Source organism: Embiotoca jacksoni, unplaced genomic scaffold, assembly GCF_022577435.1.
Source record: "Embiotoca jacksoni isolate LCO1_2020_lvr unplaced genomic scaffold, fEmbJac1.0.p SCAF_9, whole genome shotgun sequence".
Classification (NCBI taxonomy): Eukaryota; Metazoa; Chordata; class Actinopteri; family Embiotocidae; genus Embiotoca; species Embiotoca jacksoni.
Window position 1 is genome coordinate 8,666,991 of NW_027185447.1, and position 27,438 is coordinate 8,694,428.

Below are 27,438 nucleotides of genomic sequence, written 5' to 3' on the forward strand. Positions count from 1 at the left end.
TCATCAGTGTCCAAGTGTGAATAAATGCACCGCTTATGCGGCATCCTCTTCCTCCTACAATCAGCTCTGGAGGAAATGTGTCTTATTTTGCAAAAATTCACCCGTTCAATAAATTGCATAAATAGATTATGTTACAGAATAATTCACAATTACAGTAATTATACATGTAGCAGTTTCACCCTCTTTCTCTTTAACAGCTTTCCTCTGTGTGAACACTCAGCAGACACACACACACACACACACACACACACACACACACACACACACACACACACTGTTGCATAACGTGATGTGATCGAGCTGGTGGCAGTCATCAGCTGGCTGCTGCACAGACGGGCTGCAGTGTGCTGAGCTCTGGGTCTGTTCTGTCTGACATCAGATAAACACAGCGTCGAGGCTCACGTGTACAGCAGGAGAGAGAGCTGATGCTGTTGGAAGGAGAGGTGTGCCGCTCTCACATGCCACACTTTGTCCATATTTCAGCCAGCAGCCGACACTTGTGTCTAATAAAGGCCCGGCACCACTGTTCCTCTATTTCTCTGCTTGTGGTAAAAAAAAAAAAAAAATTAAAAAAAAAAAAATACTGGCGGTCAAACACTTGGTAAAGCTATCAAAAAATAAAAAAATAAAAATAAAAAAAAAAAATCTTGTTTTATCATGAAGACAAAATGAAATCTGTACAGTTTGTTTGATGGTCCTTTCGTAGATGCTATAATCCCCACGCCTGGTGGTAACAGTGGAGGTTCAGATACTCAGCAGCAAACAAAACAAGAGCTCAATTTGTTTTATTGAGAAACAGAAGTTTTAATGGAAGTAGGTGACAGCTACAGCGAAGGGGTGAATGAACACCATGAAAAATTGCCCAACAGCTGGTTTGTTATTCCCAGAGCTTGATGCCTCTTAATTGCAGGATTTTTTTTTTTTTAAATTTTTTTTAATGCATCTGTGAACGAAGGTATGGTAACAGCGAACAGATGTCGATCATTAGCGCAAGAAAAACATGCATTCCCTTCTGCGACTTGGTGACCAAATAGCAGCCGATTTAAACATCTGCCTCAATTAACACCTGACAGGAAAATGCACGTGGTCCCGGCTGCTTATAGTAAAGTAACGAGGTAAACTGCGGTCTTTTAATATGTCAAGATTTGACAGCAGTAAAGAGGTCACAAACATGCGCCCTATGACCTAACGTGTCATGGCTGTGGAGCTGCTGAAAGACCAGCGTGAGGTGTTTCGATGTATAGTGACAACATGTAAATTTGATTAAATGGAAGACCTCTTTTTGACCAAACAATCTCACCTCGAGGGCCGCTTACTCGCTTGTTCTGGAGCTTTCTATAATTGAATTGAATTAATTCGGCGAAATGCTCACAATTCCTGACTGATTCGATTTCATTTATAAAGCGCAAAATCACAACACAAGTCATTTCAGGACACTTTACACAGTAAAGTCGAGATCTGACGATATTGTAGAGAAAACCAACGATTCCTATGACAGTGGGGACGAAAACCTCAAAGGTGGGCGGCCATCTCCTTCGACTGGCCTGGAAAAGCAGAGAGAGAAAAGGAAATAGATTTGTCCAAAAACAAGCAAGCGGGTGACCTATTGTTTTAATCACTGTTCTTAATGATCCTTTTCTTTTGCCTTATGTTTTGATGCTTTTAAAGGTTTCATGTGAAGCACCTTGAATTGCCTTGTTGTTGAAATGTGCTGTACAAATAAACTTGCTTTTGAAGTTTTTTTTTCTTTCTGTTTTTAAGGTCAAGACTGAACTGGCACACAAAGCGGCACTTCAGCTTTGAGAACCACGTCTTCACATTTTAGATTTCATCAAAACTTCCTTTTTGTTTTTGTATACAAACAGCATTTTTCACTTATCAGCCTGAACAAAAAGTTCAATCTTTTGTCATATCCAGATAAGAGGAACAGATCTGTGATTTGACCCTTATTATGACTTTCCTGAAGCAGTTTCCCCAGATGCTCGGCATGTGGTCCAACCTGAAGACAACAGCCATTATGGGCTGTAAGCATCACTTACTCATCTCTGAGCTTGTTCAAGTATATTTAAGGAGAAAGGAAGAAAAAGTTGAGTTTTCACTGTTTAAAAGTTCTTTAATGGTTCAGTTGGTATAGGATTTGGAAGCATTAAGTCAAGACATGGTCAGCAGTCATACAAAACAAAACCAACTAATCAATGTTGACTGAGAGAGGAAAATAAAATATAAAAGCAACTCAAAAAAAAAAAAAAAAAAAAAAGAACAATTAAGCAACATCAGGTCATCACAGTAAAAAGATACACGATCCTAGTCTCAACTCAACAGCATGCTGAAAGCAGGTTCAATGATGATCGCACACACATTCACACACCGACATTCATTCACAAATCGAACGAAGGCTGTAGAACAACCCTGATAGGTGAAATGTACAGTAAGACACCTTTTCGAGAAAAAAAAAACAAAAAAAAAAAACCTAAACAATGCATAGACAAATAAAGAATGTTTCAAAACAAAAGTAAACATAAAAAGACAAATGTCTTTGTCGTTGGCAGACAGAGTGACAAATCTGTTGGCCGTTTACATTGCGATGATTGTTGAGGACATAAAAAAAAAAAGTTATTGCCAACAGGATATAATGGATAACACTTACCCATACAAAAAAATTATCTCTTTTTTTGTTTTTTTTTCCAGAAACATTTTTAAAAGAGCTAGTAGCTTCCACAAATGTCAAGAATGTACAAACAATGGTCATCGTGACGAGGCTCCAAAGAGCCTCGGCTAAATGAACATTAGAAACCACAAGGCAGACATGCTTGGCTTTAAAACATTACAATTATTTTTAAGTTATACAAGTTAACAAACTGTACTTAAAACACATTTAATATTGAGCATGTGACTAGAAAAATTGCCGGCTCTTAGCAAATATTCACTCGAGCTATTCCAGTTGAGTCAATTAACGTAGGAGAAGATTTTTTTTTTTTCTTTTTTCTTAAATCACTGAAGCAATAAAAATGTGTTTACAAAGTTGTTGTTTTTCAAATCCTCTGAATCAAACATAGAATCTCCGTGCTAGATATCAAAATGTATTTTTCGCAGATATCCCACCGATAATAGTGCAAGAGATACAGTACGGTCAGAAATAGCACACAGTTCTTATGTTTGGCTTCACGTCTTCAGTTAAAAATTAGCGTTTGTGTGACTGTAGTGTAAACAGAGAGCCACTGGTGATGAAATTAAAGAGCAACTTGTTAAGTTTTCATTAACGATGTGTTTGAAGAACAGGGTGTCAATTCAGTAAACAATAAATTACAACTAGAGCTTGTTTTTTTTCTTAACTGTTCATTTTTTTTATCTTACAGATTTAAAAAAAAAAAAAAAGAGAAAAGAAATACAATTGGCACACTTAATTAATGCTCCGAGTTTCCAAACTATCTGTACAATTAAAAAAAAAGAAAAAAAAGTTTTGACATGTCACAATAACCCCAAACCTGTATTTGTGAGGGGAGAATGTGTACACCTGTGTTTCATGTTTGATTTTGTCTGGTAGTGTCTTTAATTCTTACACTTTCCCTCGTGAGCAAAGCACTGTTGCACTCTCAACAGCCTCTGGTTCAAAGTAAAGCAGCAGAACAACAAAGCGGGGCCTCATTTATAAAATCGTGTTTAGACTCCACCCTGAAACATACGGAGAAAACTGTGTGAGCGCTAAACAACACCTCAACGTGCTTTTTTTTCCCCATTTATAAAGCTCATCCATCGTGACACGAGTCTCGTAATTAAACACGAATGATTAATGACGGGCCCCGTTGTGCGTGTTAATACACACATCAATCAGCTTGTCATTAGAGGGTTTATACATAAGCGATACGCAGCGATCTTGAGCGAGTTAATCGTTTGTCTTTGTTCGCATTTCTGGTTTTAACTGATACGAGGAAATCAGCAAGTGGCAGCAGCAGTGAGCGCTGATTGATCGAAGTCCCTGTCGACCACTGAAGCTTCCTTCGCTTCGCATGATGAGATTGTGCGGATTCTACAGCTGCAATTAAAAGTTGAACTCTATGAAGAGGCCATAATCCGATATGAAGTGAAGTTAAATTAGATCTTAAAACCCCTATTGACCATTTATTAAATCATTCAAAAAGACACTAAAATGGGGTTGCACACAGCTATAAAGTTATTTTAAGTGTTTATTAATGTATGATATTTGCCAAATTATAACTTCAGTGAAGACATATTTTATATTATTACAACTACCATTACAATACTGCCACTGTTTATGTGCCAGCCTCCACATGTGGGTGCCCACAGGAGTTGTTATAGGCATTCAAAAAAATACATGAATAAACACTTATATATAAGTGTTTTATATATATATATATATATATATATATATATATATGTATATATATTATAGCGTGTTATACCCAATTTTTTTTTCTCTATTACAGACAGTAAAAGAGAAAAAAACAAAACGTGTGGACACAAGTCTGTATCTCTAAATCCCCACATCTGTATGGGAGTTGGTATTTACGCATCTTCCCTGCTTCCTTCTGTGTTTATAAATGAGGCCCCTGGTGGACAGAATAATAAAAAAAAAGCCTTTAAAACACAACAGCTAAACCAAAAACAACTTCAGCCCAGTTAGGGTAAGCAGAAATAATTAAAACCTCTCTTCTAACACAATCACGCTCGTGCTTGACCAAAACTATATTTCTCTTTGCTCCAGTCAGCTGCTGACCCGGTCACTTCCTCCAGTGACTGCAGCAGATTAAACACGTAACACTGCCTAAAGTCTCAACACAGATGAAACAATACAAAACCAAACCAACCCCCCTCCCCCACCAAAATAAAGGAAAACAACAACAAAAAAAAACCTACATTTGATAATCATCCACACAATCTGTGAGTGTTTTCACTGACTGCCTTGCTGTCAAGGCTTCAGCGCACAGTGACCCACTTGCAGTGCATCTCAGGTGATGGCGTGCCGATTTGAACGGGGGAAGGCCTTCGGGGTGGGAACGGCCGGTTGCAGAGGGAGGCAGCCACCTCGGTGCCCTTTTCCCTTCCTCCTCCGGCCCTCCCGGGGCATCCCTCTTCTCCTGAGCTCATCAGTGTTGTGTTTGTGGAGTTTCGTGTTGCTGTGGATCACGTGCAGGGGCGGGAGGGAGTGAGGGGGGGGGGCGGGATGCAGCGGGGCGCGATGGGGTAGGTGCGGGGGAGGGGGGCCAGGGTCACTGTCGCCGATCCTCCGTCTCTGACCGCGAGAACGCCATCACCACGTCCTCTGCACCTGAGAACCGACAGGAGAAAATGGACATTAGACAACCACACGCAGATGTTCACAACCGCAGACCGTTCGTAAAAGTGGACTTATCTTCCGGGTCGAAAAATGAGGCTGATGTGGAAAGTGTTAGAAACGGCAACACCAGCGAGCGCCGCCAGGGGTGGGCTCCAAAGAGCCTGCGGCTCCGTCGACTCCCAATTTAACTTCTCTCATGAAATACAGAGTGAATAAATGTTTTCCACAGGTCATTATGGTGTCATTTGCTTAAGGTCACTCCTTGTTAGTTTTTATCGCTAATGACATCATCAAAAAAAGCGGTACGTTTGGGGGGGGGGGGGGGGGGGTGTCTGTTTGTTTGACAGGACTGTGGTGCAGTCAAGTTTCCGTACGCAGTGGGAGGGTCGCAGTGAAATCTCCTCAGCTCGTCCAAATATGGTCACTTCTGGCTCCAACATGGCAAGATGGTGACGGCCGAATAAGCAAATTCAAGGCTTTCAGAACGGCAGGTCACAAACCTACCGCCTGCGGGGTGACGGCAATGTTGGTTGCCGCTTTTTCACGACACGCTTCTCTCCAACAGCGGTGCAGGAATCATCATAGATGGGCAAAAGACCTACCAGTGTTTATATTACCTTGCATCAACATAAAACAAACTGCAGATATTATGTACATGAAGTTATACCACCTGGTATCGGGTGCTAGAATGAGCCACAAGTGTTCAACTGCCATTTTTCTTCTCCGCTCACACTTGATTTCTGTGATCATTTCAACCGCTGCTGCACAGAAAGAATACTGGACTTGGCCTCGGTCGTGTACGCTTTCGAGGAAAGGACTTTTCTTTGAGTACAGACTTCTTAAAGTTGACAGAGGTATTTTGGAAAAGGTAAATCAGGTGTATCCAACAAGTGTTTGGGACGTTTGTTACGCTGCACGCACAAACACGAGGCTGATCCGTGCCACCGGGGATGCATTTGAATTCGTAGTACACTTCTGTTGTCTGCAAGCATCCCTCACCTGTCAGGATTCCTGTCTGCTCCTCTGTTTTGTCCCCGATCACCTGTCCTCATGTTTTCTGTCTGCAGGGGCAGGGTACATAATAGTCCAGGGAGGTGATCAGGGAAATGAGCCACCTGCAGGTGGTGATCTGGGGAGACCGGTGAGGGGCGTGGCCACGGGAGGTGACAGGAGACGGGGAGAGGAGGACACAATAACAAACAGACAGACTTCCCCTGCAGTCATCTGGTTGTCGGTCCATACTGCGAGTTACTGCTCGGTACTGCCAGTCGCCCGTCCGTCACCCGTCCGTCTGTTCCCGTTCCTCCTGCTCCAGTACAGGTACCCTGTTTCTGCTTCCAGTCCGTGCTCCCAATCTCAGCTGATCGCTGAAGCTAAGCAGGGTCGGGCCTGGTTAGTACTTGGATGGGAGACCACCTGGGAATACCAGGTGCTGCAGAACTACTAGTCGGAGCCAGTGAGTCCGTCCCCGGTCCTGCTCCAATACCAGCCAGCGCTACCGGACAACGCTCCTGCCAGCGGTCCTGTCCGCTGTCCTGCCAGCTTCGTCTCCCCGGTGCGAGTCGGTTGGGTTGCCCTCCCGACTCGGGGAGGAAATAGACTCTGTAGGTACCACCTTTGTTTCAATAAAGACTGTGTTTTGAACTGATACCCGAGTCTGCGTGCCTGCGTTTGGGTCCTGTTACACCGCCACATCATAACATCACCTGTCTGAACACGGTTTGAATCACTCGATCCCTGTAAATCTTCTACATGTTTTTGAACCGTCCATTTTGGACTGGATCACTCAAAAACGAATTTCGGTGAAGAGTGTGCAGCAGCCCAGGCTTTCTCCAGGTCCCTTTCAGGATCCTGTAAATCCTGTCAGCTCTGACTATCAAGCCGAGAATGAAAATCACGAAAATCCTCTCGGTGCATGCGGGTAATTTCATCTATTGCCGTGTTCACCTGTTGCAGAAAGTCACCGCGTGCCGACACAGAGCCCTGACGGGAGATACTGTAACACACTGAGCGGCCCGCTGACGGCAGCATCCTGCTCTGCCATGATAACACTTAGATCTGAGGCTTCAATACCCTTCAATCTTCTCTGCTGTGTCAGCAGAGGCGCAAGACTGTCTGAGAGTAAACAATACCGGATTCCAGCTGATATGAACCTCACTAAGCTGTCGGGCAAAAAGGGTCCAAAGAAGAGACAGTGAAATGATATATATTGCAGCACACAAAGTCGGATTTCGTTTCGTTCTGGGCCTCTTTAAGTTTTACCAATTTAATGAGAACTAACTGATAATTACAGCCTCATCTGCGTTGAGTCAAAGTATAAATCCTGCCAGCACCCCAAAAGCACTTTGTCAGCTGGCTTTTTGTTTAACAAGGAATCGTTCATTAGTTTGTTGCCAACTGCGATTCATCAAGTCAATTGGCACAAACCTGCCAAGACCGTTTTTGTCTCTGATTAGTGAATATATATATTTTCTAATTCTGTCTGTGTCTGTAACAATAAATAAAACACATTGTGCTAATTCAGTGCCTCATATATCCGTCTGTTCTCACATACAAGCCTCATTTTTGGCAGGAGAACAGTTTAATCTGAGCACTTCAGTCTGGAGAAGTTTGATAAAAAAAAAACTCATTCTGTCTTTTGTGCTCAGCAGTTACGCAAAATGCATTTGCTTCTTAATAATGGGAGCAAAGACTGTGTATAAAAGCACAAAGTACACACAGTCAGTGTAGTTCTAGTCTACTAAACTCCTAAAAAAAAAAAAAAAAAAAAATCTTAAAAAGAGAGGGGCGAATGACACGGAGGTGCAATAGTCTACAGTGAGCATGATCAGGCTTTGATACGAACACATCTGACAAGCAGGATCACATAAATATCATTAACACCAAGTTCCTCACCTTTACATATGCTTGAAAAGATTTCCTATCAGCACCTCGTCGAATATAAAAAGCCTTTCTTCACCGCAGCCCCGAAGTGCTTGTTAGATTTAATTATTGTGGAGATATGAAAGTAGGCCAGCTACTGTTAGCTTCCACATGTATTTGGCACAAAGGGCGGACCCTCATCATCAGGCAGCTCAGAATTCATTTGGCTATCGCTCGAGAAAAAATAATTAGCATCTTTCTACGCCGCATTCAGGTCATCTTGGAGCTTGGTAAGAGACAGACTTTAGGGGGGCGGAGGGGGATTTTAATATGAACTTTTACATTTTCCTTCCCATGTGAGCTCACTGGCAATCCAAACAAGGCAAAGAGAAAGCAGACAGGGAGAAGAAGCACCAAGAGAGGAAACTAGATAAAAAAAAAAAAAATATTGGCAGAGACATACTGTTCGACTCTAGTTAATAACATAAATCTCATCTGCTTTGAGACGGCACATAGGGATAATGATGCTTGAACAAGAGACAATTATGTAACACCACACAAAAGGGAACTCGACCTGAATTACACTACTGCTGAATAGCGCTGCTGTTCAAGATTTGATGTTTTGGCGCAGCACCTTGTGATAACACCCATCTATCACAATAAATGGCAGTCAGAGTTATTTTGTGGTCGAGTGAAGGAGTTCATCCTTGTGTAACGGGCAGTTCAGAGGAAGGACACGCCGGACATTGAGTAACTTGAGCCGAATAAGCAAAAGATATTCTTTTAGAGTACATCCACAGAGCAGAGTGGACCGCTGGGATATATCTGAGCACTTTGCCTAAAGAGTCATGTTCGGACAGAACACGTACACACACACGCGCGCGCACACGCACACACACACACACACACACACTCTCAATACACTCAATACACTCACACATACAGAACACACACACACACACACACTCATACATTCATACAATCACACTCAATACACTCACACATACAGAACACACACACACACACACACACACACACACACACACACACACACACACACACACACACACACACACACACACACACACACACACACACACTTCTTTCCAACATGATGGAAACGTCAGCTCCCTGTTGCCTAGCGACAGATAAAAATCAGCCTGTAAAAGCAAACAGCTTTTGGTTTGTTTCCATGCAGCTCTGCGTCCGGCCATTCTCTCATACGGCCATCCACCTTACACTCATCCCCTCCACGCCTCGCCTCGCCCCGCCTGATGGGCACAGAGTGACTCTGGATTACATAAATAACAGCAACAACATGTCACCTGATTTCTTTCCTCCACAAATACTTTGAAAGATGAAAAGCCCATTCTGAGTTCATTAGAGAAATGGGCTTTCCAGGAAATGAACATGGAGGTAGAACTAGAAGTAAAACTATTTCAATATAAAGTCAAAGAAAAAGTAAAATGAGACCAAAGGCTCATATCTATTTCAATCATATTTTGTCTATTTAGTAAAAATCTAATTTTTTAGGCTATTTATCAAGCAAAAAGACCCAAAAGATTTGCGAGATGAAAGATTGTTATATTAATTACTATCTATTGCAAAAATAATCGATGAGATTAAAAATATAACAGTGCAGATACAAGATTAATGAACAACCATCCTGGTTTCATCCCAGTAAAAGCAGCCACAAAAAGAACATCATCATCTATTCACATGAGGTAATGCACAAGAAAACAGCCTTTCTTCATACTTCAGAGTGACTATAAATCAATATGTGGTTCGCCTGAAATGAACAAAGAAACATAAAAGCTCCACTGAAACCTCATCGGATAAGAAAGCTATTAATCAACCCAAAGGGAGTATTGTTTGATGTCGGAGGCACCGAGCTGCGTTACACGTGTCTTTCCAGCCTGAGTAAGCAGAGAAGCAACCATATGATGAGTCGAACAGCATTTAAGGTCACAATCTGTGCAGGGTCTGATGGGATAAAAACCTTCTACTAAACAACAGCAGGGGTGGTTTAAGAAGCATGACAAACAACAGGGGAGTGTCTGTGCTCCATAAGTGCCTGCTAGGAGCATCTCGATCAAGTATCGAGTCCTTTCTCTTACCTCTTTCTTTTTGCCTGAGTATTGATTTAATTACATTTTTCATTGCTTCTCCTCTGTTGCATTATTATTTGAGAGTTTAAGTACTACAAAGTTAATGAAGTTCAGACCTCTGCACTTCTTGTTACCGTTTTAGTTCACTCAACTTCCTGGTTAATTAAAGGTTAAAAAATGAAAAGAAAAGAAAAAGTATGCAAAAAAAAAAATGTGGCCACTTCACGATGATAAATATTAAGTAGATTTTTTTAAGAGAAAATACAACCTAAAAAAAGAATCGAATGATCAATGAGTTCAGTGAAATTCACAGATAGGTCACATTTGTGCAACAGTTTGTTCTTCACTTAACATATTTAAGAGATGTAATGAGATTTTAAATTAGGCTTGAACAACTGAAAGTATAATTGTTTTTGTTCAAATGGCTCCTTTAAAAGATGGTCTTAGTAAATTTGACAGTTTACAGGTCAAATCAGAATGGAAACAAACCCCATAATACAGTAAAACTACAAATCAGTTTGGTTCAACTTTTGGTTTCAATTACCACAGTAAGGATCAGATCATAAAAAAAGAGAAGGAAACTAGATGATTCAGCACATATGAGTGGGGAAAAGTTCCTATCAAAGGTCATCTTTAATATTTGTCATTATAAGCAGATACATATTCTTGTGGCGCAGAGAGCAAATTTGAGGAGAAAATCAGGCCTTGGTGTTTTAGTGAGTCATATCAGGTAGATGTGGTACTTCATAAAAGTGTTTGGCTCTGATTCATGCTGCAGGGAACAACAGGACAGAGTAAGACTCGACACGACCGCCTGGGCTGACAGGCCAAACAGTGTGTGAGTGTGTGTGCGTGTGTGCGTGTGTGCGTGTGTGTGTGTGTGTGTGTGTGTGTGTGTGTGTGTGTGTGTGTGTGCGTGCGTGCGTGCGTGCGTGCGTGTGGTGGTGGGGTCCTTGCTCTGTGTGACGTGGGTTTCACTTGAAAAGGCAGGATTCAGGACAGCTCACACCGGGACTGTAAGACCCACAAAAAGACACAAGATTGTGTATTGATCGTGCGCGGCTGCAGTACCATGTGACACGGCAGAGGCCATATTTCTGTGCGGAGGAACGGGACTGACAGGGAGGGAGATTGGAATATCACACTCTGGCTGTGTAATTAGCGCTCCAGCTTGCCTTCAAGCCCCCTAATGACACCTGCTCCAATCTACCGATGCAGCACGTCACAACAACACCAAAGCCCACAGGGGGAAGCTCAGCTTTCTTGGGACAACTGAGGTTGCTATGGAAACCCCTTTCTCCTCTCTCCTCTTTCATTGAGGCCTTCCAACGTCCTTCTGGGAGGAGTAAACTTTCCTCGTCAAATCGGACAGGATAATAAGACCTGAGATTGGTGGCTTTATGTGTGGCTCTGACAAACCGTATTGTTTGAAGTGACACGATGTCAGTTCCAGAAAACTGTGAATAAAAGCGTTAAGAAGGAAGAATAACACCCTGATTACGCAGACAAAACTTCTATATTTCCCATATTATGCTGTAGCTACTGTTCCACAGAAAAGCCTCCTTGATTCACTTTAAAAAGACAGTCATTATTCAGTATAAGTTAAAATGTGGCACTTTTTTTTGTTCCTCTGCACCACCAAAAACTCATCTCCATTAAGGCATTCACAACAAGAAAGCTGAAAAGAAAAATCACAGCTCCAGAGCCTTTGGCAGAGAATTTCTCTCTGGCCTGATTAAAATTGCAAAACAAAATTTCTGTATTTGCATGTATGGTAATCAGCCAATTAAAACTATCTGGAATGCAGATTCAGTGACCCGTAGATTTACGAGAAATATGGGTGGTTACCTCTGCGAAAGACTTGGTTTTTGTCTTGTTTCGTACGAGGAATAACCAGAACATCATATTACAGCTGAGCAGAGTCTGAGGAAATGATTCAGTGTTTGAGCAGCATTCCCAGTCGGGATCAGAGTTACCAGACGTGATGAAGGATGACAACATTTCTGCCTAGATTAAACTACACCACCTACAGACTCATTTCCCCATCAAAATATGCTCAGCTGACAACAGCCACGGCGTTATCCATTTGTCCCATTTGCGTTTGTGTGTTCTTGCACCTACATTTGTATTTAACAATTCCTGAATGCAGTATGGCCTTGACTTAAGAGGAATCAATATCTCAATACATCTATGCTTCGCCATCCTGCCCCACGGTGCCCTCTTAGCATGCCGCCACTCGATCAATAAGGCCACATCTGACACGTGACTCGGTAAGACTTCTTGAGGATGCTGTATCAGAGCATCCTGCATCAGCATGTTCAAACTATTCTCCATTTCACAATGCTGTGACTGAATAGGTTTAGTTTCATACCCAAGCCTATGCTTGTACTGCTTATATATTCTACAAACCCTAAAAGAAAATAGCAGACAAAACGGTATTGCTTTATAAGTGAAGGGTGAGTCATTCACTATAATTTATCAGTCTTAAAAATAGCCAGCCGCAGAATTGTGTGTCATTTATTACGGCTGCTACTGAACCAAATCACATCGTAAACTTGTTCAGGAGATGAGAAAATCTTTGTGCTTTGTGGATTTAATGTTCTACCGTCCGAACCGACTCTTCTAAAACCTCAAAAATCATTTTAAAGTAGTTCAAAATGGATGATGCTATTCTTTAAATTCTCAATGTCACAACTTTAAATTACTTCTAAGGCTAAGTGTAGAAGACAAAAAAAAAGTGTTATTGACTAAAGCTACAACCTTTGTCTCTGCTGCAGAGATCGACCAGACCATGAGGTCTGAAGGTGGAACTGCTGCGAGATGGTATATTGATGACACACAATCAGAGGTAAACAAACAACCTCTGCCTGGAAAAGTGCCGGGCAGACACAGAAAGGTGTCCGTCTGGCTGCTGGGCCGTGTGATGGTCACCTGGGACAGACAGTACTGCTGTCACTATAATGAAGTGAGAACTGGAGGAACCACACATGATTAATCTCCTGTGGCATAGATGCTGAAAATTAGTCAAGCAGGGCAAAAACATATTGAAATAGAATCAACCCTTTCCCCAAAATTTAGGGTTAAGATCCACATAATTACTTATATTTTTTTTTTCTTTTAACCAAAATTAAATAAAATTGTGCATGGTAATGTTTCACATTGGTAATTGGTCATTTGAAGTCTGTTTTCTGTGAATTGCATTTTAAGGCACAATGACTTTTGTCTTTCTTTTTTTTTTTCACCCTATTATCGAAACTAAATGATATCAAATAGCGGACTTCCCCCTTCATGCACCTAAACCTCTTCACACCACCTCAAAAGGATCCCAAGTCTGCCAATACCTACAAACTGCTGACTTTCAAAGACCTGAATATTTAAAACCGATTAACTCTCAGCCATTTCCATAACGCCTAATCACGATACCCGAGACAAACTGCGGACCACGAATAATTTATTGGCACACAGAGGAAGTGGCAAGCTGTCAAATGACACTAAATGTGTCTGTTTTTGTGATGTATAATTCAGACTTCTCTCAGCAGTCCGATTCTTCTATAATTAATGAGGCTCGTTATAGCTGTATTGACAAAGCAAAGACATGGAGTTCTGTATCGAATAAAGGGCACGAAGCAAAAGAGAATTAACGTCTGCAGCACAAACTGACAGCAAGTCTGTGATTGCTTAAACAGACAAAAATCAACCATCATAAATTCATGGCTTTAAATCAGTGCTGATTTCACATCTTGGTGCTGTACTTTGAAACGCATGACAACACGATCTGTCCTGCCTGATGCAATCCTTTACATTCTGCTGCTTGATGAAGAAACAGTGTAATACAGAAATCGACACGGTCTGTGACGCAATTGACCCACATTCAAATTTGAATGAAGCATCCCAAAGTCCACAGTGAGGCTGAGTTTAACAAAATATGATAATGTAGTTCAACACTGGACACAGACAAAAGGACAAAGTCATTGCACCTTTTACATAATCCTAAACTAACCCTTCTCCAACAAAGAAAATTAGATATTTCTTAATTCAAACAACACTGATTGTTTCCTTGCAAAGAAAGGACACAGACAAGGACACCTCACAATTTAATGTGTGAGGCATCACAGGCAACTTTCCTGACTTAAAGCTCCCCCGAGGAGACAATATCATATGGGGCAAAGCCAGAGCTGAGCTCCAGCAGGTGTACCGGAGGAAGACAGCAGGACTTCGATCTAACAGCCATGTTTTAGACTGAGCATGAAAGCAGCTGATGAGTCTACTTCCATTATTTGCTGCTGCATTCCGGTAACTGCAGTGCCTCTCCACGTTTCCTATTTTGTGTAATGGAGCTCCCTCTTGTGGTGTGAACGTGTGAGACCTGTGGAGGGGCTCAAGAAAGCTCAACAGCGCCCTCAGCTGTCCTGAAAAAGCACGATGATCAGGTATAAGGGTCGCATCACTCATCCAAAAATAGCGCCTTAACATCATGTATGAAGAGTGATTTGCTTTGTAGTGTAAACACCACAATATTCTCTATCTAGACCTTTTGTGAGAAGCAGCACTGAAGCGAGGGATGCACTCATGCTGAGGATGAGTCACTTGCTTCCAGTCAGCCACACTGTTTGCTGTGTGAGTAATCTGGCTGTTCTGATGGAGCGCTGAGTCGGCATTCGCACACAGCCAGGGAACAAGTTTGGCCTGCTGGGGTTCACACTCTCAGTGATGTGTGTGGAGGAATTTCACCGTGTTTTCAGTCTGGGCACAGTAGCAGTCATGTAGTGTTTGTGTGCTAATGTTGTTACAAACAGATTTCATATTAACCCGCTGCCATAAACACCTTGTACTTGTAAACCTTAAAAAGTGAAATATGATATGGACTAAATTATCTGAAAACTAAAAGTACTATTGACCGGCACTGAAAAAGTAACTTAACCACATCTGACAATTAAGCTCAAAAGTTTTTCCCCAAAAAACAAATAATTGGCTGGATGACTTTGAGTTTGTGGGCGTGTGTGCGTCAGAGTCTTACCCTGGTCTATGTTGTGCTGTGGTAGCTGGCTCATCTGACTGTGGACCACACCTGCGTAATTCCGGAGAAAAGCCTCTTCACTTGGTGTAAGCTGAAAAGCAGGAAACAAAGTGACTTTCAAAATTAAGAAACCAAAATACAAACGAAACAAAAGATTGATCTTGAAGACAACGTCAAGCATGCTTTCATCAGTCTGATTAGTGAATTAAAAACCAAAATAATTCACCCCGAGTTTTAACAATAATTTATAGAACTAGTTATTGTGTTTTAGTACAACTCTCTTTCTTTTAAAATATCTCGGGGCACAAGAACATTTGTCAGTTCTGCCCATTTAGAAAGTTAAGTTCTTGAGAGGTCAATTTCAGTCACTGAAAGGAGAGTATCATCTGATTTTATCTCTTGGGAACAAACCAAACATAATAATTATTAGGTCATCAGCTGATTTTACCTTCAACCTATACAGATAATTACGACTGGCTTATTCCACCAGCAATACTTGATACTGATGACTGCTTTTAGCCTCGAAAAGGAAATGTACTTTTCCTTCTGGTTCTGGTAGCACCTATGATAACCACTTCGACAACGTACTGATGTTTTCTGGTGTTGATGGCCACGTTGGCAACATGTATTAGGGGCATGTTTTAGGTGATTAGGACATGTCTTTTCTGATTAAACAAACAAGCACTGTGGACAAATGTCATATGTGCAGATTTGTCCAAATCTGTAAAATATGAACGCCCAAATTTAAAAGGTCCCATGACAGTAGCTTGTGTTAATCACGCAACTTACATTTGATCCCATTTTCTTTAGCATGAGCAGGACCCGCACTTTCTGTTGGATGTACATGTCTTCAGGAGACTTCCCCGGGGCCTCCTCGCGGTTCATCCCCCCTGCTCCTGTGGCTCTGGACACACAAACACATCGGATTTACACAAGCCCTGCGAAAAATCACAGCTACACAAACACAGAGTATTACTGCAGGTTAAAAATATGTATACACCGGGTTGTTATGACCGCACAATCTGACTGGCGCTAAGCGGATGGATTGACACTCTATTAGTAAATGTGGGGTGAACACTCGCTCATGCAGGGTGTAAAAGGGATCATAGTTTCAACTAGTTTCTTCAGCCTTTGCATTATACAGTATATCTACAGCACTGAACTAAAATTTTGTAAAGGATAGAATTCAGACATAAGTCTGCCCTAATAGTTAATAATAACAACATAAAACACACACATACATACATATATATATACATACATACATATATATATATATATATATATATATATATATATATATATATACACAGTGAAGGAAATCATTATTTGATCCTTTGCCGATTTTGTAAGTTTGCCCACTGACAAAGAAATGAATGGTCTATAATTGTAATGGTAGGTTTATTTTAACAGTGAGAGACAAAATATAAAAAAAAAAAAAAAATTAAAATCCAGAAAATCACATCATATAAAAGTTATAAATTGATTTGCATTTGATTGTGTGAAATAAATATTTGATCCCCTACCAGCCAGCAAGAATTCTGGCTCCCACAGACCGGTTAGATTAGTCCTCTCGCTTTAAGAAAGTACTCCGACTCTCAACTCATTACCTGTATAAAAGACACCAGTCCACAGAATCAATCAATCAGATTCCAATCTCTCCACCACGGAGACCAAAGAGCTGTCTAAGGACGCCAGGGACAAGATTGTAGACCTGCACAAGGCTGGAATGGGCTACAGGACCATCGGCAAGCAGCTCGGTGAAGGGAAACAACTATTGGTGCGATTATTTGGAAATGGAAGAAACACAAAATGACCATCGATCGCCATCGGTCTGGGGCTCCACGCAAGATCTCGCCTCGTGGCGTATCGATGATTATGAGAAAGGTGAGGGATCAGCCCAGAACGACACGGGAGGAACTTGTTAATGATCTCAAGACAGGTGGGACCACAGTCACCAAGAAAACCATTGGTAACACACTACGCCGTAATGGATTAAAATCCTGCAGCGCCCGCAAGGTCGCCCTGCTCAAGAAGCCACATGTACAGGCCCGTCTGAAGTGTGCCAACGAACACCTGAATGATTCAGTGAATATATATATGTATATATATATATATACACACACACACACATATATATATATACACACACACACTCCCTCTGGATGTCTGGGCTCCTCAGCCTTCCCCAATTCAGGAGACTTGTCTCAGTGCAGTCACAGTGAGGTTTGCTACTTCACAGCATCATTAATACTGTATGGCAGTTTTCACACAGATCTCACCCCTGCCTGCTTCCATCTCTTATTCTCCATCTAACTAATGACCTATTTTCAATGTCAGTCTGCAGAGATGCAAAATACAGGCAAAGAGGGAGAAAAAGGGGGAGGGACATGAAGGCGATAAAAGGAGCTGCTAAAGCTAATGCGGTTGACAGAAAAGGGATGGGTTCCACTGTGATAGCACACACAAATCAAGGTCGACTGTTGTCACATTAGATCTCTTTTACGATGCACCAACAAGACAAGGCGCACACAGCTGGATATTCAGCCTAAATTTGCTAATTGAAAAAGCTAAGCATCCAGAACAAATAATTCATAGAAAAGAGCAAAAGAAATCTTTTAAAGGGATAAATCTGGTTAGAGAAAAATAAGATTTAACGGAAACAAAATCAGTATGCAAGTCGGGGTTTGTTCTCCCCTAAGAATATTTCATAAAAAGCCTGCGGGAGCCACAGTGACTATGATAGTTCTGGCAATTTATTTTGGCCTCTTATCTATACAAAGGACCACTAATGCATGTTGACAGGCCGTTTGATGTAGGGTTATATTTAATTGAGGAGCTGGCTCGCCATCCCCCCTCTCCTGAGCCCAAGGGGGAAAGGATGAATGGGGTACCGTTGGCCATTGGCTGCCGTTTGGTTGCCACACCACGCATGTGGATTCATCCAGATCAGAGCCACTGGAGACCACGCTTCTGGCTATAGTCTTTTTAATTATAGCAACCTTTGGTGGCTGTTTACCTCAAGCAGACACCATTTGACTTTGTCTTCTTTTCAGCCACAGAAAGTGGTAGCAGGACACAGAACGAGGAGCAGATGAATACTTTAGTTATTCACTTCAACCTGAGCGTCAGGAATAGTTTAATTGGAGAGCTGCTGAAAGACTCAAAGCAAGAGAGACATGAAAAGATTGAGAGCTTGCTGGTGTCAGTTCAGTTGCTTAGTAAACCTCCAGGGGATTGGTGGTGGTGTGTGAATGCATCTGGGTGGGGGTAATGATAAGGAGAGGATGTTGGTGGAGGGTGGAGGAGTGGGGCAGGAGGAGGGGGAAGGGGGGGGGGGGTCGGGGGGTGGCAGTGTCTTTAGATCAGCAGCAGTGACACGTTTGATCATCACGTCTCCGAGCGCCTCACTTCAGACAAATGGGAGAGCTAAGACTCCAGGAAGAAAGACCTACCGGCGAGGCGACATGCAGCATGAAGAATGATTCCTTCTCAGAAGCATCAATCTGCCTGCCTCTGAAGCACACTGGGAATGAAACGGTCACAGTGTACGACTGGATAAAGAGCAGAGGACGAGGCAAATGACTGAAGAGCATGATTGCTCTAATTGTCCAGAGGTGCTGTCATGTCTTGAGATATTTGAAGACTGAACACACAACACAACAAAGATCCATATTCCGGCATATTTTGAGACTTGACAAATGTATTCATATTCACGTCTGCTGCTGGACATAAAGACGCTATATTCCACATTCATCATCTGTATAAATAGGCCCTACTGCTTTCATGACTGAGGCATTTCAGATCCTCTGATGTTTGCTTTTGAAGTTTGAAAACTGTCCATATTTAGAACCCTGTCTGTTCAGGCTCCTGACTGTTTCGAGGGCTGCAATTTTTACCAGCCTGAAAATTTTTTATTTTACTTTATCCTACTTTCACAGCAATATCCGCTGTAAGAAGAACAAACATTGTGCTAAAAAAAAAATTAAAAAAAAAAATCCCATAGGAAGAATCTCTGCAGAAAGTAGTAACAATGTGGAATTGTAAATGAGGATAATCAGATATGCTCTTCTATTGTCGTGTTATGTTTGTAAAGAAAGAAAAAGGAGACAGATGTCATCCTTTTATGGATTTCACCTATTTTTCTTCAGGCTCCAAGGGGCCAGAAAGACTAATTTGTAGATGACTATTTTGGGCAGCAGAGCAGCTACACAAGTAGAATAATTACAGTTCTGGTAGTCAGTGAACTGGATCGCAACATGTAGACAACAGTGATTAACATTGTGCATATGATTATGTAATGAGTAGTTTCATGTATGCAATCTTGCTGAACAAACTAGCTTTTCAGCCGGGGTTTATAATGCCAACAATCAACCAGATGGTGCTCGGGTACCTGGCATACAATGCCTCACTACCAGAAACTTAACCTCCACATAATGTCTTCCAGGGTCTAAATGCTGGTTTACAAAGTGAAACACACTGGGTGAAGGTTCAGTCCAGTTGGAGATGAAATCCTCATATTTGAGAAGCTGAAACCAGCAAATGTTAAGGGATTTAGACTTAATGAAATGACTGACTATTAATCCATCAGAATTCTAGCTTCATTTTCCTCATAATCAAATAATTATTGGTTTCAAGACAAAAAAAAAATTACTAGTAACTCAGTAAAAGCACTGTTTTAAACATCCTACTTTCTATCATACAAAATGAAAACTGATTAACAAAGATACTGACATGATTTTTCTGCTAAATGTTTTAGGCAGTTGTAAAAAACAACAACAACAACAACTGTAAAGTGAGGGTGATTTCAAAAATATTTCCACGAACAGTTATTTTCAATTAACTTTATACAAAGTTTAAGAAACAGAAAAAAATTAAATGAGTTGTGATAACCTTTTCCCTGTTTAACCAGTTTTGGCACACTGTTTTTAACGGTCCTTGGCAGGCGACTTGTTCTAAGTGTCTTGGAGAAGTTGCTAAAGATCGTTTATGGATTCAGACGGTTTCACTGTCATCTGGCTCTTCAAGCAATTGCTAACCGGCTCCATAATATTGAGATCGGAGCTCCGTGGGGGCCGCACCATCTGTTGTAGACCAACTGAATCTTCAGGAATCTGGCTGTACTTTCGGAGCACGCGGCAAGCGACAGCGAAGTCACCCATTAGTTTGTTCTGAGAAGAGAAAAAGACGAATCCCCCAAAATGTTGCTTTTTGCAGCCTATAATATCTAATTGATGATGGTAATATTTTCAGAAGGACCACCAGTAAACTAATAAAAAAGGAGGGACTTTTGCAGGAGAATTAGTCTAAGATCAATCAGTCAGACACCTCCATGATGATACTATGTGATAAATACAAAACTACATGGGCATGCTTAAAAAACAACAACAATAGATGACGTCCAGGAGGCATCCTGATCAGAAGCCTGAACCACCTCAATTCAGTTTGTTAATAAGGCGGCGCAGCGGCTCTGCTCTGAGCTCCTCCTGGATGTTTAAGCTCCTTACTCTCCGTTAGAGTGAAGCCAGACACCCTACAGAGGAAAATCAACCCCTTCTATTGGCAATCTCATTATTTCAGTCAAAACCTAAAGATCATGATCACAGGTGAGGGCTGGATAGTAAAATCAACTGATAAATGTAAAGCTTTGGCTTCTGGTCCGGCTCAACGTCTGCTTTCGCCACTAATTCTGATCAACTCTATCGATCCTGCAAAGACCTCCACTACGCTTCAGTGTCACCTGCAGACCTTCGTTGTTGAAGTAGTCACCAGCTCTTCAGTGAACCAACCGCCTTATGTCAGAGCCAAATTTAGGTCTTTAGTCCAGTACATCTGCTGCCATTTCTCGACACTTTAGTGGACATGTATTCGTGAGTGTCTTGGTTTTGTTTGTACATCAGAGGGCCGCCTTTTTAAAAGTCTTCTATACTGTAGAGACTACCTCGAATCAAACTTCTCCAGACTGTAGATCAACTACTTTCTGCAACTTTATGATTTGATGGCACTGCTGAACATCATTGATCTGAAATCAGCTGAGGTGGTGCATTGAGCTTTCTTGCCGACCGCGGCATCTTCCAACGTCGAAAAGACATCAGCTTGAAGTGTCTTTTCACCAATGCAATTTCAGACACTCACCCTGATGTATTCCCCGCTGCACAGCTGTTTCAGTTAATGACTGTACATCAACCTACAAAATAATTAGTTGTATATTAGAACAATTTGATTTAATCGTGTGCTGGCAACATCCCAAGAAATTTAAGGCCAATTTTGAAAAATGTGATATTTTCTATTGCCACACTAACAGAGGGGATATAAAATATGTTATGTCAATATATGTTATCAAATGATTGTAGACATTATGTATATTTGTCAAGCTGTAGTGACAAAGAAGGATATTACAAGCGGCACTATCCAGCTTTGCTAAAAAGCTATAAACAGTGTTTTTAAAAGTTTAAAAAATGTGTAGCCTACAAGGGTCATTCCACCAATGTTGTGATATACAGTAAGTGCTTTTCCATGTAACGTGTCTTAAATCCATCGAAGGACCACAATAAGGTTTTTTTTTAAATTTGATTGTACTCTATTAATCCCCAAGGGGAAATTATTTTGCTACAGCGGCATCCCGAGGGGGAGCTGCTGCAACGACTGCGGCGCCAACCAACCAACCTGAGGTGCATGTTTTTGGGTGATGGGAGGAAGCCGGAGAACCCGGAGAGAACCCACGCAAGCACAGGGAGAACATGCAAACTCTGCACAGAAAGGCCCAGGACCGGATTCGAACCCGGAACCTTTTTGCTGTGAGGCGACAATGCTAACCACTGCACCACCGTGGCGCCCCTGTCAAGACGCCTTCGTGTGTGCCCGATGTTCGATTCTAGCGGTGGGCTGGCTCAACACTAATCCCTCGAGGGATATTCAGCCAGTCTCAGACACATACTGCTAATATTCCACATGTAATCAAAGGCTTTTCTTTAATGCTGATCTAGTCCTAATCCCCCCTCTCCGCCCATGTTGGCCTCTCGTCAGTGTTGTGATGTTGGGCCGAGCTGAGGCATCAAGCTCTTTGAGCCCCTCTAGGCAGCAGAGCTGAACCCCATCATCACTGATACTGAACTGAGGAAACTAAAGTAAATGAAAAACAAACAAGGGTCAGCTTCCAATTTCCAATCTGTACAAAGTGTTTGTACACATAACTGATTTGGGATTATATTGTTTAACACATCATGGCAATTTTCATAATCATTCATGTTTCCATTACACTTCCAGTTAGTTATCAATCTATAAAATGTCAAAAGTAATCAATAAGTGCCCGCTGCAACTGCACAGAGCCCAAGATGGCGTCTTAAAAAATCTAGTTAGACCAACAAGCTAAAACCCCAAAAATACCCAGTTTACAAAGATCTATGACAAGGAAAAGCAGCAAATCTTCTTACCTCAGAGGCTGAAAACAAATTCCTGCCACCTTTTTACACCTTCTGTTTGCTTTATAAAATAGTTTCCAGTCATTTTTCTGTCAATTGACAAATCTATTAAAAGATTATTTGTTCAAGCTCTATAGTGCATTATTGTCTATTGCAATACTGAGGTTAAGGTGTATATTTACAGTGCTCTTTTTAACAGGCAATTCAGCTTTATGATACTTCTTCACACTGATGGTACACTATAAACAAAATTCCACTGTACAAGTGTTCTCGGATGTCTATAAATATTACTTTCATTATTAAAATGCATATAATGGATCCCTTAGTATTTAAAAAAAAAAAAATCTAATGGGCATTATTTTTCATCCTCATTTACAGTTATCTTGATGTATCACAGATGGCTGTACAACAAATAGTTGTAAAATGGAGACTGGCCTATATTTCAATACTACTGTCAATATGACCAAATGTATGGAGATAGTTTGGCATCGCGAGTCACCATCTGATTCCCTGCCCTCGTAGCACATGGCAGGACGCTAAATATCTGCCGTGCAGTTAGAATTTGTATAATATCTTAAAATGAAGATATTTTTAGATACGAGTTGGTATCATGTTAAAATAAATGTGTGAAAAAAACTGATGTTTAATGCGCTGAACTGTGTTCCACTGTTTCTATTACTTCATCTCAAGTTGACCAAGAATTGTCCTAACAGGTTTTAAACTAACTTAAAGAGAAAGCTTTCTATTTGACAACTTCTGGGTTACTGAGGGATGATATGTTACCATCAAAATGTGCTCGGTCATGGTCTACATAATAAGCCAAGGGCTGAAATCCTATTATGATTTAAAATAACTGTTATTGTGACCTCAGTGTTTACTAAAAGTAGTTCAACATTTCACACTGCTCCAGCAAATGCGATTAGGCTATAGGCTTGATTCAAATGTTCACATCTGCAGCATGACAGAGAGACTGTCACAGCAGTGCTACACTTCTTAAGGACTTACACATCCAGCAATGCAACTTTAAAAATAGAAACAAGCCTGTTTCTCGCTTGGCCTCTGCATTCTAGATTTCCTGTGTACAACAGTGTCCAATGGTGTCTCTGAGAAACAAAAACACAAAGAACACTTCTCAAGACCCTTTCAGGGCTCTGGCAGGGCCACACAGTGCAATCAGGGGCTGCTGCCAGGAATTAACAGTATGCAATGTGATAGGCCCTCACATTTGCTGTACAGGGTGAAGAAGGGCAGGGGCTGCCACAGTGCACTGGACCAGTTCCCCTATTGGCTTGACAGCGGATCAAATGATGCACAACAACTAATTTACAAATCAAATTCCTCCGGCAGGCAGAACTGAAGTACACAGGACTCTGAGGGGTCATCAGCGTCAGCAGAAAGCAGAAACTGAGAAGGAAAAATGATTTGAATTCAGTCATGAGCTGCTCCCACATCCAAAGCAAATGTGTGAGAAACTTAAGTAGGCTACAAGCCTGGTGTGGCTGCCAGCTGAGCTGCCAACAACCTGGCCTGGTTCTGTAGAGCAGCTGTGTCACTGCAGGTACACACTCACCAACACACACTCTACTGATGGCTAACCATGTCATGAAGCCTATTAAAACTACTAGCTTGCAGAAATTAAGACAGAACAATGTTCTCATTCAATTATTTCCATCATCTATTAATCTGTTGCTTATTTCCTTTATTAATCTATGAATTATTTTTGGTTTTTGAATGACAGAAAATGGTGGAAAATCTCGACCAGTGTTTCCCAAAGCCCAAGATGAAGCCTAAAATATCTCATTTTATCCCGACCAACAGTCAACAATTATACGGTATTCAGTTTATTATTATGGAGCACTGACTGAACTGAAAATATTGACGTTTAAGAAGCTGGAATCAGCTATTTTTGCAGCTCTATTCAACACTGCAGTTCAGCAAAATAAACAACTTGTCTTGTTACTTTTTAAAAATTAGAGTTGAAACAATCAGTTAATTAATCAACAAGCTGATGGACAGAAAATTAATTGACAATTATTTCTACTATCGATTAAATCACTTTGAAAATGTTTTTTTTTCTTCTATTATTCCAGCATCTTAAATGGGAATATTTTCTGGTTCTTTTAGTCCTTCATAAAATATGAACAATTTCTTGTGATTTGGGGCTGTTGGTGGGGAAAAAAAACTAGACATTTTAGGCTGCACCTTGGGCTCTGGGAAAAACTACTTTTACAATTTTCTGACAACTTAAAGACCAAACAACTCGTTAATTACGAGTCCTATTGCTCTATCGCCCAACATAAGAAAGCCTCTACTTATCCAAACATGCAGGAAACGTAATGACAACTACTTGACACCCAGCAGACTGACTCCCTTTCGGTCGGGGCAACTTGGGCTCCTGAAACAGCGTGTGCGCGACGAGCAGACACGGCTGCCCAGAAAGGCTCTGACTTGGACTAACTGGCTGTCTGCATGCTGCCATCTCCTCACATATACAGTGTTCACAACAATGGCTACAGTATTTGGGGACAATGGTGATGAACTAGATTGTGAAAACATGATTGATAAGTAGGTCATGTGTTGTTGTCACCATGTGAGGCATGAACTCAAACAATCCTGCTGAAGTGTAGAAGCTTAGTTCATAGTCGGTTTTCTGGGTGTACTTAACTGTCCTTTGACCATTTCTGTGCCACCTCAACTTGATACTGGGACCTACAGTGGGCTGGAAATTACATGTCACAAATGTATACCTAATGCCACTGCAGCTTTAGCTTTCCCAAGAGAGTTGAAAAAGCTTTTTTTTTTGTGCAATTATTTAAACTTCTACTTTCAAACATATAATAAAAACATTTTAGAATTAAGTTCACACTACCAGATTTTGCAAATGCTTCTACGTCTAATTTGACAAAACTGAGTTTTTCACAGGCTGTGCTACATAAAATAATTAAATCTCATCTGGTCTATGATCACAGAACATCTACGCTCACTCCTCTGGGTCCCTCAAAGGAATTGAAACAGAAGCTGCTGCCTTAAGCTGGTCCCTCGGGGGGGCGCGGCTGCAAGATTTTCAAAAGAGCCAACGTCAAGGCAGGGCATACAATTCTGATTTGCCAACAGTTCTGATCTCTGTGCAGGATACCACGCATAACAAAGAAATGTGAGCAAGCGATTATGAGATGACCCAGCCTTCCCGACTAAACTCTGCTCGCGAGCAGCTGATGACGTCCCCGCAGGGCTCGAGGAGGTTGAAGAACACCTGCCCCGAGTCTGAGGAGATGAGCATGGGGACGGAGGCCGGGAGTCCGAATGTCTCATAAAACCCCGGACAGCTTGAGGGAATGTGCAAACTGAGGCAGGCTTGAGATACTGCGGTCCATGACCAAAGTCTGCTGGTTGCCAGGAGGACTCGGTACGCTTGCCCATGGCCAATCCCTGACACACACGCTCTCATCAATGCCCCGGTGCCAGCGTCGCCACTTAAAGGGGTTGACAGTTATCCGACGTGTGTGTGGAGAAAGGGGGGGGGGGGGGGCAATGCAACCATGGGTGGCACGATCCAAAAATAGAAAACCAGTCAAGAGAGTTATGTGAAAATCCCATTTGAAGGATATAGTGCCTACACGTACAGTAGCTTTTTGCGGTAGAAGCAGCATGTTTCATGAACTCCCAGCCTGATCGGTGAGTGGGACAGATGAGACAGATGGGACAGATGGGACAGATGAGACACATGAGCCCCCCCCCCCCCCCCTCAGTATTTACGTGCAGGCTTGCATCACGTATGCGTAGTGGGCTTCATTTGTCAGCAGGAAGCAGAAAACTCGAGAATACAAGTCCATCAAACTATAACACTACGACTACCGTCAGATTGTTTTCAACTACAGACAAGACACAGATACTTTATTAATCCCTCAGAGGGACATTTTTGTTTTTTCTTTAGGTGACTTGCCCATTTTTTTTTATAAGGTTTTCCTTAAAGTCCAACACTGAATGAAATATAAGTGAAATGCCCGAGGTCCAAACACGGCCAACAAAATCAGAAAGCAGTAGTTTTTTTGTTCTCCCTCAGAGACGGACACACATGACTGTCCATGTTTTTTTGTTGTTGTCATGTTGCGGGACTGTTCAAACTAGCAGACGCTCCTCCCGCTAGCAAGCGAGCAGCGAGCCTTCAGCGCATTTTCGATACGGATATAAAGCTTCTCCCCGTCGTGAAATAAAACCGTACGGACCGTGCTCTTGATGACTCACGAGCCGCCTTCGTTTTTTTTTTTTGTTTTTTTTTAATCAGAACAAACATTTTCTTTCGTCCCGACCAAAAACAACAACAAAAAAAAACCCCGCGCTGCCTTTAGCGAAGCGATCACTGCTAACAACCCGAGCTAGCTCGCTTTAGCATGCCCCAGACAAAAGCCTGAATGAAGTTCCTATGGGTGCAAACACCATCCAGGTACAGCTGCTTGCTGCCACGAGTGTAAACGCTGGGATTCAAACACAACGCATCGTTTCTACCAAAAAAAAAAAAAAAAAAAATACACCCCTGACAATGTGGCCCCCTCTCGTCAAGAAAATGTGAGATGTGTTCTTACCCCTCCTGGTCCAGCTTTACTTTTCTTCTGTGCTCTGTTTGAATGGGGTGTTGTTGTAGGAGGGCGTCCTGTTCCGGGGTCACATCCCTCCAGTCGGCAGAGCTCCGGCGGACTGACTCAACGCAGCGAGTCCTCCTTGCTGCTTCGGCAG

General features: G+C 41.8%; 1 protein-coding gene across 1 annotated transcript; it reads right to left on the reverse strand.

Moving 5' to 3' along the window:
- Nucleotides 1-2,092: 2,092 nt before the first annotated feature.
- Nucleotides 2,093-27,438, reverse strand: ctnnbip1 (catenin, beta interacting protein 1). Its single transcript, XM_069140961.1, has 4 exons — nucleotides 27,288-27,438; nucleotides 16,073-16,187; nucleotides 15,284-15,374; nucleotides 2,093-5,287 (listed from the first exon to the last, which is right to left on the reverse strand). Exons 2-4 carry the CDS (start codon nucleotides 16,166-16,168, stop codon nucleotides 5,229-5,231), a joined length of 246 nt encoding a protein of 81 aa, XP_068997062.1. The 5' UTR covers nucleotides 16,169-16,187; nucleotides 27,288-27,438; the 3' UTR covers nucleotides 2,093-5,228.

Coding starts and splice junctions, on each gene's coding strand:
- ctnnbip1 (XM_069140961.1), bottom strand. CDS start 16,168: ATGAACCGCGAGGAGGCCCCGGGGAAGTCTCCTGAAGACATGTACATC. Junction 15,375..16,072: donor TAAAGAAAATGGGATCAAAT/GTAAGTTGCGTG, acceptor CCTGCTTTTCAG/CTTACACCAAGTGAAGAGGC. Junction 5,288..15,283: donor ACAGCACAACATAGACCAGG/GTAAGACTCTGA, acceptor GTCGGTTCTCAG/GTGCAGAGGACGTGGTGATG.